Source organism: Macaca fascicularis, chromosome 9 (assembly GCF_037993035.2).
Source record: "Macaca fascicularis isolate 582-1 chromosome 9, T2T-MFA8v1.1".
NCBI classification, from domain to species: Eukaryota; Metazoa; Chordata; class Mammalia; order Primates; family Cercopithecidae; genus Macaca; species Macaca fascicularis.
The window spans coordinates 95,722,558-95,737,995 of NC_088383.1; the positions used below are offsets into that span (position 1 = coordinate 95,722,558).

At 34.8% G+C, this 15,438-nt stretch overlaps 1 protein-coding gene across 3 annotated transcripts in view; it reads left to right on the forward strand.

Annotated features, from left to right (window-relative positions):
* The window catches only part of A1CF (APOBEC1 complementation factor), an 81,752-nt gene that overhangs the window by 16,699 nt on the left and 49,615 nt on the right, over positions 1 to 15,438 (forward strand). For 2 of the 3 annotated variants that reach the window (XM_005565851.5, XM_005565852.5), the window contains exon 2: positions 8,786 to 8,929. The exons of the other annotated variant lie outside the window; for it this stretch is intronic. In XM_005565851.5, coding sequence (XP_005565908.1) covers positions 8,831 to 8,929 — 99 coding nt within the window. In that variant the 5' untranslated portion in view covers positions 8,786 to 8,830. The remainder of the gene's footprint in view (positions 1 to 8,785; positions 8,930 to 15,438) is intronic. 3 annotated transcript variants of the gene reach the window in all.

Here is a 15,438-nt window from a genome sequence, read left to right on the forward strand (position 1 = left end):
AAAAAAATCTTCAAGTTAGGTATCAGTATTCTTATCCTTTTTTAGAATAGAAAACCAGACCTCAGAAAAGTTAAAATCATGGTGGCAGAACTAATTTTTTTTTAACTTTTTTTTAAGTTCAGGGGTACAAGTGCAGATTTATTACATAGGTAAACTTGTGTCATGGGGGTTTGTTGTGCAGATTATTTCATCACCCAGGTGTTAAGCCTAGTACCCATTAGTTATTTTTCCTGTTCCTCTCCTTTCTCCCACCCTCCATCCTCCAAAAGGCACCAGTGTGTGTTGTCCCCCTCTATGTGTCCATGTGTTCCCATCACTTAGCTCCCACTTATAAGTGAGAACATATGGTATTTGGTTTTCTGTTACCCTCCTCTGCAGCAGGTTCCACAAGTTTAAAGATGCTTACATTTACATTTCAGTTCTGTGACTGTGTAAGTTTGCTACAGATAATGCAGGAACAGAACTGAAATTTCAGTGTAAGCTTGTCCTTCTTTAAAAATGTGGAAACCTACTACAGAAGAAAATTTTTGTCAATACTTATAAGTAAAATTAACATGTCCACTATGAACAACTTTTACATTTCTTTTCTTTCTTTAATTTAAGCCTTGTCTTGGCCCAAATTGACAAGTTCCAAATTAATATATGATTTATTACTAATGCCTTAATAACATAGAGGAGGTTCTGGTTAATATTTTTTTCTAGTATTGTTTTAAAAAACTAAGATGTTGCATATTGGGACTTTGTGTGATGTCTTCATGGCTACATTTGGAAATCTTATGTATACGTATTCTCTATTAATTTTGCTACAGCTCATGATGCATGACCAAAATGCATGCTACCACATGAATTAATTTCCAAAATAGACTTAAGATCAATTGTAAATATTTTTCCAATGTGGATATTAGAGCTTTATATCAAGCAATGCAAAGTAATATTTACTTAGCATCATCAGGCAAATTAGACTTCAGTCATAAATCCTTCACCAACCATTTCAGTACTATCTAGAATTTCTTTCATGTAAAATTCCCAGGAGATACTCAAGGGCTGAAATTCATGCTAAAACCACTTGTACAACTCGCATGTTACAGAAAAGTTATGTCAAGGCACAATTAAACGTTGAGGAAAGACTGGATTCAGTTTGGAGAGGTCCCAGTGGCAAGTGAAGCCATCATGGATTTGAAATGCACATGGAGCACATCACTGTACAGGCCCCAGTGGCTTCTCACTCAATTACAAAAGAACACTTCTCTGCTTACCAAGTCAGAAATAGTCTTTGTCCCCATTCAGTTTTCTTATCCAATTTCTTCTGAAAAATCAAATCAAGATGGTAAACATACTATTAAGAGAATGCCTCTATTTCCTAACTCTAAATTGTTTACCACGGTGCAGATATTAAATTAATATTTGCTGACCATTTTGTTAAAGTCGAGGATAATTACTTTAATTTTTAACCAAGAAACCATCTAACTTTAATTCTGTATTTATCTTTTGTCTCCTTTCTGTTCTTCTCTGCCTGTCATTCACACTGACCATTTCTTTTGTTTGTATAAACTTTTGGGGTGCAAGTGTAATTTTGTTATATGCCTAGATTGCAGAGTGGTTAAGACTTTTAGGGTATCCATCACCCAAATAATCTACATTGTAACCATGAAGGAATCCCTCATCATCCACCACCTTCTCACCTCATGACCTTTCCAGATCTCCATTGTCTATCATTTCACTCTCTACCTCCATGTGTACACATTATGTAACTCCCATTTATGAATGAGAACAGATTTGTTTTTCTGTGCCTGACTTGTTTCACTTAAGAAAATAGCCTCCAGTTCCACCTAGGTTGCTGCAAAAGATAAAATAAAATGAAATAATTTCGTGATTTTTTATGGCTGAATAAAATTCTACTATATATTATATATATAATACATTAATACATAATATATATACTATATATATATAATTTTCTTTATCCAATTGTTGATGGATACTTATGTTGATTCCATATCTTTGCCATTATGAATATTACTGCTATAAACATATGAGTGCAGGTATGTTTCTGATATATTGATTTCTTTTCCTTTGGATAGATACCCAGTAGTGCCCAACTACCATTTCTAGTTCTGTTTTTGCCAAGCTATGCTTTCATGACTCTTTAAATGTGTTTTTCTAGTATGTACTCCTCTTACCTTTGTCTTGTATCTTTCCCACTTTACCATTTGAAAGACTTTAAGAAAAAAAAAAAACAGGCCAGGCATGTTGGATCACGCCTGTAATCCCAGCACTCTAGGAGGCCGAGATGGGAAGACTGCTTGAGCCCAGGAGTTCGAGACCAACCTGGGCAACATAGATAGCCCCGTCTGTATTTTCTTTTAAAAAAATTTATACATATATAATAAAATACTCATTTTCCCTCTTTCTCTGTTTCCCTAGCTGCCAACTTAATGGTACACTAGGGCAGTAAGACCTTCTACCATTCTCGTAACTTCAGGCAAATCTAGATAACAAATCTCACCCAAAATCCTCGCTTAGTTTTCTTTCCATGACTTGGTTCTTCATGTGGGATCAGTTTTTTAGGTACAAGATAAAAGTGTTTCCTCTTTCTAGCTCAGGGTTATAATCAAAGAGCAGGACATACTATCCAGCTAACAGGTTTAGATTTAGAAAAGTCAGAATGTACTACCCTGCCTGTGTCTCTCTTCCAACTTCCTTCTCATCTGTTTCCCTGCCAACTTCCCTGAAACTGGACCCACTGGCACCTGAGGCCAACAGGGTCAGGAACTGCAGCTCCAACTTTGCCCAATTTCCATTGAGTAGTTGCAGCCAAGTGACAAGGTGAGCTATTCATTCCAACCCCTCTCTGCCTTTCAGGAAGGCAGAAGTCTTGAGCCCCCAATAATTTCTGGATCTTTGTTTTCTTGGTCAAATAGTCACTGATGTTGCAAATATAAAACCAGAAAGAGATAGAAAAGTGTGTACAAATATCAATTTTATATTTTAATCACTCTGCACTCTGAATTTTTTTACTTTTCTTGTCTCTCTCACAAGTATGATGACATATTCATAAACGCGGAGAAACCACAAAGATCAAATTCTTATATAAAACAAATCCATTCCAGGACAGAACTTTCAGGAAGTAACTGGAAAAAGAGAAATAATAAGTATCAGGACTTTCAATTCAGATTAATTTTACTTCTGATTGACTGCAAGTCACTGTAATTTATAAAATTGCTGATCCAAAGTTTTGCATTTCTTCTATAAGTATCTATTAAGCACTTAGCATAATGTCAAGCTGAGCCTTCTGGGCAAACAAAGATGAAGTACAAGATAGTCCCTGTGCTCAGAAAGCTCACAGTTTAGTGAGAATGTTAGACATGGAAGCCGACAAATACAGTCATGTGTGAAACAATAAAAGGACATACAGGTTTTCTTTGAGAGCACTGAGGAGCTGACACTTAAAGGTTACCTACAGAGGTTGTCAAAGAAAGAGAGCATCACAGAGCAAAGAAGATGTTAATCAAGTCTAGAAGAATCAGTAAGGCCAATGTGGTGAAGTTAGGAGGCATGGGAAGGAAAAGGCATTCCAAGCAGGGAAACTGGAGGTGTAAGAAAGCATGGGAAGGCCCAGTGGCAGGGCATGTGAATGACACTGAAAGGGGAGTCTAGGATCTAGTCCTGAAGGGACAACGTGTCATGCTAAGAACCTGGGACTTTATCCTTCTCACAGTTGGTTTTGAAATTCTGCCTCTTAGATTTAGAGATTGATAATTATAATAATTAAAATGATATAATAGCTACTTTTTATTGGATATTTATTAAATGCCAGAAACCATTTTAAGTGTTTTAAATGTATATTCATTATTTAGCTCCCAATATTAATATTGACTCCTCAAAGAACATTATGATGGATGTATTATTATCCTAATTGTATTAATTTAGTATTAGGAGTAGTATTTTGAGACAGGATCTCATTCTGTCACCCAGACTGAAGTGCAGTGCAGCTCATTGTAGGCTCAACCTCCCAGGCTCAAGTGATTCACAGCCCAGGTAGCATGACTACAGGTGCATGCCACTACACCTGGCTAATTTTTTGTATTTTTTGTAGAGGTGAGCTTTTGCCAGGTTACCCGGGCTGGTCTGGAACTCCTGGACCTCCCAAAATGCTGGGATTACAGGCATGAGCCACCACATCCGGCCCCCTCCTAATTTTATGTGTAAAGAAACAGGCTCAGATAGCTTCCTCTAGGACGAAAGTGGAAGAAGAAAAGATGGGACCCGCCGGGAGGATTGGCCAGGCTCAGTGGCTCACACCCATAATCCCAGCACTTTCGGAGGCTGAGGCGGGCAGATCACCTGAGGGCAGGAGTTCGAGACCAGCCTGACCAACATGGAGAAACCCCATCTCTACTACAAATACAACATTAGCCAGGCGTGGTGGCGCATGCCTGTAATCCCAGCTTCTCAGGAAGCTGGGGCAGGAGAATTGCTTGAACCCGGGAGGCGGAGGTTGCGGTGAGCCAAAATCATGCCATTGCACTTCAGTCTGGGCAACAAGAGCAAAACTCCATCTCCAAAAAAAAAAAAAAAAAAAAAAAAGAAAGAAAGAAAAGAGGTGACCATTTTTACATAGCAGGTTTGGTGGTGAGGATACATTTGAACCAAGTGTTCCATTGCTAATAAAAACATACTGTCTGAGAGGACAAGGAGACACTGATCGCCAGTTAATGGAAGCTGTAAGAACTAGAGGAAGCCCTGGCTTTCAATACTTTGTGTCCTTTCCTTATCCCATTGTTAGAAGGGATATAAAGAAGAAGGGAAAGGGGAGGAAATTATACAAGCAGGAGTTGACATTTCATCAGGCCCTTTCTGGAGTTCTTTTGCTGTTCCTCTACTCTGCTTCTCCTCCAACATGAGCTATTAGCAAACCTAGGGCAATTCACAACAATATGATGCACAGCCTGCTCATCACTCCAATTCACAAATGAGGAAATTGATGCTTAGAGACAGTATGTGAATATATGATTCTTTCCTGTAATATTGACTGTAGCCTTCCCCTCCATCCAATCTCCATCTTTTTTGACCCTTTCTGCTCTCAGCCATCCTCAACTAGATAACAGTGCTGTGCCACAAACCTGCGGATTTTCTCCACAGAAATTATATAAGTACACTATATTTTACTTAGTCTGTATTGATATATATTGGTTGTACATATTTTGAGGGTACATGTGATATTATGATACCTCTATACAATGTATAATGATCAAATCAGGGTAATTAGAATATCACATCAAACATTTATTTTCTTTTTATGTTTGCAACATTATGAATCTTCTAGTTATTTTAAAATATATAATGAATTATTGTTAACTATAATTTCCCTACTATACTATCAAATATAGAACTTCTGTCTTGCTGTACCTTGTACCCCTTAACCAACTTCTATTCATCTCCTTCTCCCCATTACCTTTCTCAGCCTCTGGTAACCACCTTTATACTTTTAACCTCCATGAGATCCACTTTTTGTATTCTAGTTATTGATCTTATTTATTATCTCTCTCACCCCCTATAAAACTCCATGATATTTTGAGGGATGAGAGGTTTGGTTTTTTTTCTCATCTCCATCTCTATGTCTTGAAAATTCTTAGAAGACAGTAGATATTCAATAAATAATTTCAGAATTAATAGGTGATAAATACTCATGAATGCTTTTCTCTATCTTTCCAAAATCTTAATGCCTGCCCTGTTTGTTTTAAATTCTATTGCTTCAATAAGATAGTTTGAGAACTATCCTTTCATAATTCTGATCTGAAGAACTTACAAGGTGCTAAATTAGAAGATGTATTGCAAAGCCTTTATTTCAAATTGGCCAATATGTTTAATAAAAGTTTGACTTGCTTAAAAGAAATATTTATCTGGGATTCAAGTTCACTCCTTAGAATAGGTCAACACTTTGAGAGGGGGTTGTTTTTGCAAAATAAAAATTAAAGATTAAGTGTTTCTTGTGGCAAATTTTGAATTTTATTTCCATGCCCTGATTCCCAATGACGTGACACTATAGTTGAGATATTATAACGATTTTCTCAATAACTTCAGAATGAATTTATATGTGATCAAAAGACCTTTCTGATTTCAAGATACTTTTAATAACCTTTACTAATTATTAACCAAAACTAAAGGCAGATTTTGAAAATACAAACTTGTCATTTCCCCATGACTGTTATCTTTTTGATGGAAAAGATGAAGTTCAGCAAAGAACAAATCTACAACTTGGCCAGAAGACGGCAGACTTTGCCTTCAAAGAGCTGTAATATGTACATAAATAATCTCATCAGACCCCATCCTTGCTCTTGCAGGTTAATTAAGCACAGTGGGAGGGTTTGAGAGTATCCTCATGAAAAGATAATTTTAGTAACATTTGGGAAAGGAGCAAGGGTTAAATTTTATCTGAAAGACTAGTTTCCTTTGTAAGTCTTCAAAATGTTTTGCCTTTTGCAAAGTACAGACGCTGAAGCTGGCATATTAACTTACTAAGTTAGCAGATTCCCCCTAAAACACAATGCCCTAAAGCCAGGCAGAGGGTAGAACTGGCAAACAGAGAGCATTAACTGTATGCTTCTTGAAACAATCAGTGAATGCAAACTGAATTGCCCTGGGTCAGCAGCAAGCAAGAACAATCAGAAAGGTGAAGGCAAGAATGTCCATGTTTATATAAAGAGGATGACATTGTTCTGCCCTAAAAAGAGCTAACTCTGTATAATCTCATGTTTTCCTTTGATATTCTAAATTATACTGAAAATATACTTCCTTTTTTTTTGAGACAGAGTCTCACTCTGTTGCCCAGGCTGCAGTGCAATGGCATGATCTCAGCTTACTGCAACCTTCACCTCCCAGGTTCAAGCAATTCTCATGCTTCAGCTTCCCAAGTACTTGGGATTACAGGCATGCACCACCACTCCTGGCTAATTTTTACATTTTTGATAGAGATGGGGTTTCACCATGTAGGCCAGGCTGATCTCAGACTCCTGACTTCAGGTGATCTACCTGCCTTGGCCTCCCACAGTGCTGAGATTACAGGGATGAGCCACCGCGCCTGGCAAAAATATTACTTTCTAAATGATACTTATCTGTTAGCTTGGGGACATTTATTTAATTATACTACTTCAGTAGTAGAATACCTATTTCTATTACTAATAGTAGTACTATAGTAATACTAATCATAATGATAGTAGTAATAGTAATAACTAGTAATTATAATACTCTAATGATAGTAGCAATAGTAATATTAATAGTATTAGTAATACTACTATTAGTATTGCTATTGCTACTAATATTGCTATTGCTACTACTATTACTATATTGGTATTATTACTACTATTAGTAATACTAGCACTGTCATTACTAATAGTGCTACAATTAGCAATACTAGTGCTACTAGTAATATTAGCACTAATATTAGTGTTATTAGTAATGGTTGTACTATTAATACTAATATTAGTAGGTAGTCCTAATAATATTGTTATTGTTACTAATAGTAATACTCTATTACTATTCTGCCATTCAAGTAATAGCAATTTTAGTAATAGAATACCTTAAAGCTGCATTTTTCAGAAATGATCACTTCAGCTTCACTTTTTTCTTTCACCCAATTTTTCACCCAGTTTCTTATATTATAAATGATGTCTTCATTCTGAGCCTTTAAAGGACAATGTGAAGCAGTACATGCATATGACAGAAAATTTTCAAAAGTACCTATATTCAAATACATTCAGGTTGCATTTGATTCAGATCATTGTAAAACATATTTCCTCTGTCCTGGTTGGCAGAGCACATTCAGCAGGGTGAAAACCCAGCATAGAACCTTCCCCGAGCCACTGATAACTGCAACCCAGTGTGGCAGCCTTCACCTCTGTGTATGTGGGAAACTCCAGGGCCTCACACTCCCACAGCTTAGAACCTTCAAAATGGACATTATCTTGTTCTGGGAACCTGTGGATATGAGCAACCATCACATTTGGAATGTGATTCAAATCTTGTTCCCAAAATAGAAAATATAGACAATGAAATGCTGAAATTATATATTTATATCTGTATACACAAACATGAACATATGTAAACTTTCAACACCTTTTAGAATTTACAGAAGTTTCATTGTACTCTACTGAACACGTCTGTGGTATGTGATCTGGATGTTAGCAAACCCTTCCACGTCAACTCAAAAGCATCCATTGTTCTTGCTTTGTTAAAATTAATGTCACACTTTTATTACATAGAGTACTTTGCATGATGACTTCTGTGTATATGATACTGGCACATTTTGTTCTAAACGTTTGTCTTTGGAGAATAAGTAGATAACACTATTAGTGGACATATAGACTAAAGATCAATCTCTGAGAATTCTGATGCCTTATCTTAGTCGTTAGAATTAGCGACAGTGCCCTCTTCCTGCATCTGTAAGGAACATCCTTCATATTATTTTAATAGATGTGAGTTGATCTGTTTTGGAGTATTTGGTGACATACTGAGATAAGTGGATTCAGAATTGCTAATCTGCATTATAATTGGAGAATGGGTATTGTTCATTTTTTTTTTGTTTCTAAATTTCAACTAATATTGTGCATTTTTAAAAGTTTTTTTTAGAGTACATTTACAGAGCCTTGTTTGTATGCTACTCTTAGTTGCTCTAACTTTAATGACTCATTTGCAGAGAATATTTCCTAAAGATGTCCTTCATAAAAAGGAGAAGTTTGGACTTGACAACAGTAATTTACTTAATTTATCTTAAATTTGGTTTCAGTGAGCAACCCTAATTAACCTGATTTTTTGCTGATAATCACTCTCAATGGAATCAAATCACAAATCCGGGGATGGATTGAGCGGCACCCAGAAGGAAGCAGCCCTCCGCGCACTGGTCCAGCGCACAGGATATAGCTTGGTCCAGGTAGGAACTTCTTGTGAAATCTGCTGAGACTCACCACTGAATGTGCACAGTGGTGGGAATATTAGTGGTCCTAAGATGCAAAATGGGAATGGTCAGTTACATAGCTCTTTAAAGAAATGTCCCTTTCTAAAAGAGAAGGAAATTGCAACATTTCTGTTTTGTAGATGACCCTGAATTCATAGGATGTAACCTTCTGAATGTAACCTTCTTTCTACTCTAAGTTATCAGTTCAACCTTAACTTGTCGCAGAATCAGTGTCCACAGTTATAGAGACTATCACAAAAAGGCAGCTAGAATTTGCCACCCAACACTGTGAAGTAGCACCACATTGGTGTTTCAGGAATCAGCAGAAAATAAACTACAGCAGGAACCAGGCTTGGCTTCCAGAGAGATCACTGCACACATAAGACTTCTACATGTGGGATCCAAGGAATGAATGCTTTGTGTCTAGCTGCTGAAGTTTATTTTCTCAGAACACTTGCTCATCCAGTCTAGGATATGTAATACTAACTTCTCTCCACGTTCAGCATTTTGTAAAAGGAAAAAATAAAACACCACAATCTTAAAACTGTCTATTTGTAGACACTGTCTTTTAGAAATTATCTGTGTGTATATATATATATCTTTATGATATCTTCTTTTAGAGAACTAAAATGCATTAAAAAATGTAGTGTTAGATACATATATTATCTTATTTAAAGAGAAAAATGGTGCTTTTCTACAGTAGGACAAAATATTTTAATTTCTCAGCTATTTTCTTTCACTCACATATTTTCCCAACTTAACCAAATCTAGATACTACTATGAATTCAAATGTCATGTGTGATTAGCAATAAAATATACAATAGTGTCCTTTCATTAGATGCTCCTTTGTCAGTTGCAAATTTTACATTTATTTTATTTATTTACTTATTTATTTATTTATTTTTGAGATGGAGTCTCGCTCTGTCACCCAGGTTGGAGTGCAGTGGCACAATCTTGGCTCACTGCAAGCTCCGCCTCCCAGGTTCACACCATTCTCCTGCCTCAGCCTCTGGAGTAACTGGGACTACAGGCGCCCGCCACCACGTCTGACTAATTTTTGTGTGTGTGTGTATATGTGTGTGTGTATATATATATATATATATATTTTTTTTTTTTTTTTTTAGTAGAGACGGGGTTTCACTGTGTTAGCCAGGATGGTCTCCATCTCCTGACCTCGTGATCCATCCACCTTAGCTTCCCAAAGTGCTGGGATTATAGGCGTGAGTCACCGCTCCCAGCCAAAATGTACATTTATTTTTAATTAATTTTTATAAATCATAGCATGCTTTGTTAGACATAATATAATAATAAAGTTATTTTCTTCATCCTAATTAAGAGTGTTAGTCTTTTTTAAGATTTCAAAAAGTTTCTATTATTTCATAGGTGACTTTTTGAAGTTTCATTTAAGTCAATGGAGATACTGACATATTAGTTTTTTTAATACTTAAAAGTCAAATTACTTCAGGCTCATTAATAAACTTTTGAAAAGAGCGTTTTCTTTCTTTTTGCAATCAACACTTTCATAAATGTTATAAAAACAAGAATGTTTTTGAATCTTTTTAAAATTTTGAACTTCTTGATATTAGAAACATTTGTGCAAAGACAGTGGAAATAGAAAACATTTCAACCCTTTCAAACAGCAATCTGTTAATATTTATATATAAGAGTGTTCCCTTTCTGGAACTGTATTTCTAATGACCCATAATATAAGATAGAAATATGTATAAATCTGTCTAGGGTGAGATTAGCTGTAATGCATATCACAAACTTAAATGTATAAATATAAGAAAATTATTAAGTGAACTATGAATGTGTAATTATTATACTCAACAAGCAGAATTTATGAAAAATAATCCTAAAACAATATACATTGTCAATTACATTAAATTCAATTCTGGATACTGGTTCTTCCTTTTCCCCCAGATGAAATTCAGGTTAAGTCTCATAACTTTTCTGGTAACGTCCAGGTAATAAAAGATCCTTCATTAAAAAAATTGATATTTTTTCATATTGATGTTATTCCAAACTAGATCGTTTGGAATAATAGTAAAGACATAAAATCATTCAAAGTTACAGTTATTTCCCTTTCCCAAGTATGTCACAGTGGAGGATAATTTCTTTTCTGTTTTTCTGCACTGTGTTTTCCTCTTTCAACACCAGTTTGGTAACTACAATTTCTGACTCCTGATGGAAGCAGAAGGGAGAAATAAAAGCAAAGGAAATGATGAAGGGAAGCTTTTACTGAGCTACCTTCATTGGGTTCTTGGGCCTAACAGGTTATCGAAGCTTGTGAGATTCTTTGTAGGATCCTCAGACACCTAGCCTTCTGCTGGGTTCTCTTTGATATTTGAAGCAGCCCTCATGGAGAGGATGGAAGATAATCATTAATTCCTACATGTGGCCAAACTCTGGTCCCCTGGAAACACGCATTCCCTGGAATGTGGAAACACCTAGCAAAATCTGGAAACACCCCTGGAAACACCCAGCAAAATCTGGAAGTTGAGGTGACACAAAGCAACCACCTCTCCTTGCCAACAACAAAGCTGCAGGCCAACCCATTGTTCACAGTGAGAGATTTCAGAACTGAGTTAGACCCACCAGCTTAGTGTGTTCCCCAAACACAAAGGCAGGGAATACACATCAAGCTGTCTAAGTGGTTTCTCCTGCTTTAGGCAAAATGATAGGCGCCTCTCAGTCCCTCCCACTTAGGGGGAACTAAGACTCGCAACACAACAGCAGTTGTCTCCAAATATCTTTCTGTAAATTCTAAAACTCCTCTCAAACTCTCCAATCTCTTTTCTAAGCTTAGGGTGTAAGGTGACAGTTAACAATAGAAAAATAGTTTCCTGCTACCTTCTCATCCTGCTTGGCGCTCTAGTCACTTGGTTTCATACCTAAACCAGAGGCCAGAGTTAATGATAATTTATTACATATTTCAAAATAGCTAGAAGAGAAGATTTGAAATGTTCCTAACACAAATAAATGTTTGAGGTGAAGGATATCCTATACCCTGATTTGATCCTTACCTGATTTGATCATTACATATTGTATGCATATATTAAAATATCACACATGGACTCCTTAAATGTGTACAATCATTATGCATCCATTTTAAAAGTCCAATTCCATCTTAAAATCTTGTTACAGATGAAATAGTATTCAGTTACTAACAGTAATCATATAAAAAATTCTGAAGGGCAATTGTAACACATTACTGTTACAGCTATGAAGAAAGCTTGCAAATAATTTTTTTGAAAAGAGACCCAAATAACAATGGAGATAATCTTACTCCATTAAAAAATTTTACTCCATTGTAAGGTCAAATGTTATGATTTAAGGACATTTATCTGATACAGAAAATAATGATATGTATAATTTAAAATATTTACATATAAAATACTCCTAAAATATATGGCCAATCTTTATTTTACGTTGATCTTATCTATTCAATAATATTCAGAAAATGTTTATAATAACGACTTAGACCACAAGTTATTGTAATAATAATAATAATAACAAAAAATATTCTAACTGCTTTGTGTATACTAACTCATCTAGTCCTTACAATACACTGTATGGTAGCTACTATGTTTATCCCCAATTTCCTGATGAAGAAAACAAGGCACAAACAATTTAGGTAACTTGTGAGATGAAGATTCTGTTGTTATTGGCCAAAATTTTTGGTTAGACTCAGAAAACTAAGAGTTGTTATAATGTTGTTGCAATGTGACTTTTAAGATTGCAATTTTAGAGATCAGCATGCTACAGCATATGAAAAACATTTTTTTGGAACCTAAACTTTGTAACATGATTCACTTTAAGTAATATTCATTAGCAGCGTGACTGTTGAATCAGACGTGCTTCAATAATGTAGAAGCCTAATGTTCCAAAAGCTAGTTATCTATACCTAAGTCCTCTAATCAAAAATGTAAATACCTATATAATTCAATCATTTTGAATGAATTGAAGAATGCCTCCTGATTTTGGCTACAGAGTGTGGAAAATTATCCAAGACTTTAAATCAGAAGGCCTATAATCTAATCTAGTCCCTACCACATATGAGTTGTACGATCTTGAATAAATCCCTTAACATCTCCAGGCCATAATCTCCTGGGAGATCAGCTAGGCAATACCCAACTATTTGTCCATGATTTTTGTGATTCTAGTATCTTCTGAATCTACTCACTGGTTAGCACACTGGACTATTCGGTCAAAAGGGTAGCCTAAATATGTAGAAACACAACTTCAAACTCTTTGTAACTTAAGGAAAATCCTTTAGTCTTACTAATACTTCAGCCTTCCTACTCTGGATTATACAAAAGATTAATACGATTATCCAAAAAGAAAGAAAGAAAGGCAACATTAAGAACATCAAGTTTACTTTTTTAAAAAAGTTTTTGTACAAAAATTAAGATAAAGAAACATCCTAATACAATCCAAGAAACATACCCATAAAATGATAGTTTAGAATTTTATAAATTAGGGTTTGAAGGATTTACTTTTGCTGTATCTTTGCAGTCTCTGATATTGAATGTTGAATATTTGCAGAACAAGAATTCAAAAAACAGAGGGTGATGAATTTGTGCTCTCTTATCACTAGCAGGACAAATACAGCTATCAAAAATAGAATTTTGTGAGTTACTTAATAACGTGACCCAGGCTTTTATGTAGCAACTGATGCAATAATGCCTGCTTCTAAGGGTTTGGAAATATGCTTTGTGATCTCTTTTTAAAATAATTAAATATCTTTGGATATTGATGGCTGAAGTTTTTATCAAAGTACTTTAGAGAATAAAAGAGACGTAATGCAGTACCCCGCATATAGTAAGTATTCAATACATACTCTTGATGAAAACTGTGTAATGTTACTAAGTTAAACTTTAAGCTTCATAATTGTATTATGCCTTGTAAAAATATTTTTAAAGAAAGTATGCTACAGTATTAACATGTGAATAGTCTTTGTCTCTGGGTAATGGAATTATGTATGGGAATTCTTTTCTCTACTTTTTTATTCTTAACTGTACCTACAAATTTCAAAAGCTAGTATATACTTCTCTGATAGCTAAAGACAAAAAAAAAATCACATTATGATGAGCCTTTCTTCAAGAATGTGTTAATGATGTGGGTCATAAACTATGATATGTGATGCTCCTCCCACATGAAATTTTCTCCTTAGAACTAGAAAAATACATTCTCATAGGTGAGCATATTCAGAAACATATACACTTCCACCCAATGTGGTGTCTGTTGACATCAAGTTTAATTCTACTGCAACTAAACCTAAATGTATATTTAATAAAAATCACCCTCAAGTAGTCTGAATATTTTTAAAAATAGACTCATTATATCTAATATATATAAAATTTAAAATGTGGTATGTATTAGCTTTGTTTACCCAGTTATCCTATTGGTAATCTATTTTCTAAAAATCATTACAGCACAATTTTTATGAGGTATGATAGTCCCCTTGCTTTCGTAAACCAGTGATCATCCTACATAAACATCAAGATTTTTTGTTTTGTTTTGTTCTTCTCTTTTGCTTCCTTAGTCCCTATTATTGAGAAAAATGTATTAGTGCCAGGTCTTGGGATTATAGAATATAAAAATGCAGTGCCTGACCTAAAGTTCATATAAAGTGGGTGAAATGAAAAAGAATGCATCCAAAATTTACAACAACAACATAAGGCAGCATCAAATGAGCAGTCCAGCTGTGAGTACCAAAAAGATCAGCATTTTCTGTATAGAGCCTTAAAAGTGACAATGCTCTTTGACCTGAGGAATGAGGACAAACATTTAGGCATAACAATGTTCATCATGCTGAAATTTATAATTTTTTAGAAATTTAAACTTAAACATATCCTAAATATCCAATATAATATTAATGGTCAAATAAACTATGATCATTCTTATATTTTCAAATTATATAGTAATATAAAATTATGATTTCAAATAATTTTCAAAGACATGGAGAAGTATTCAAATTTTAACATTTAGTTAAAAATCTGAAAGCTACATATAAATTTGTGAAGAATATTTTAAGAAATTATTCACATATAATAAAGAATATTATAAAATAAAGTATAATCTCTTAGTTTTTCTTGCCTGATGCTCTTCTTCATTTTCTAAATTTTCTATAATAAATGCAGATCATTTTTATTACAAGGAAAAAATCTCATGAGGCAGAAAATATTTCTAAGGGTCATTTGGTCAGGAGTAAAAAGAAAAAAAAGAAAAAAAATCATGGAAAAAAACTTCATGATTAAATTTGGGTGATAAGTCCCTAGGTTCACTAGACTATTCTTTCTAATTCTACATATACATGAAATTTGTTTAATATTGATATAGTCCAATCCTTTTGTTTTGCAGTTAGAAAATAAGCCCCAGAGGTACACAATTATAAATTAGGGGCCAACAAACTATGCCCCATGAACCAAATGTGGCTACAGCTTGTTTATGTAGTAATTGCAGGCTATGAATTTTGTTTT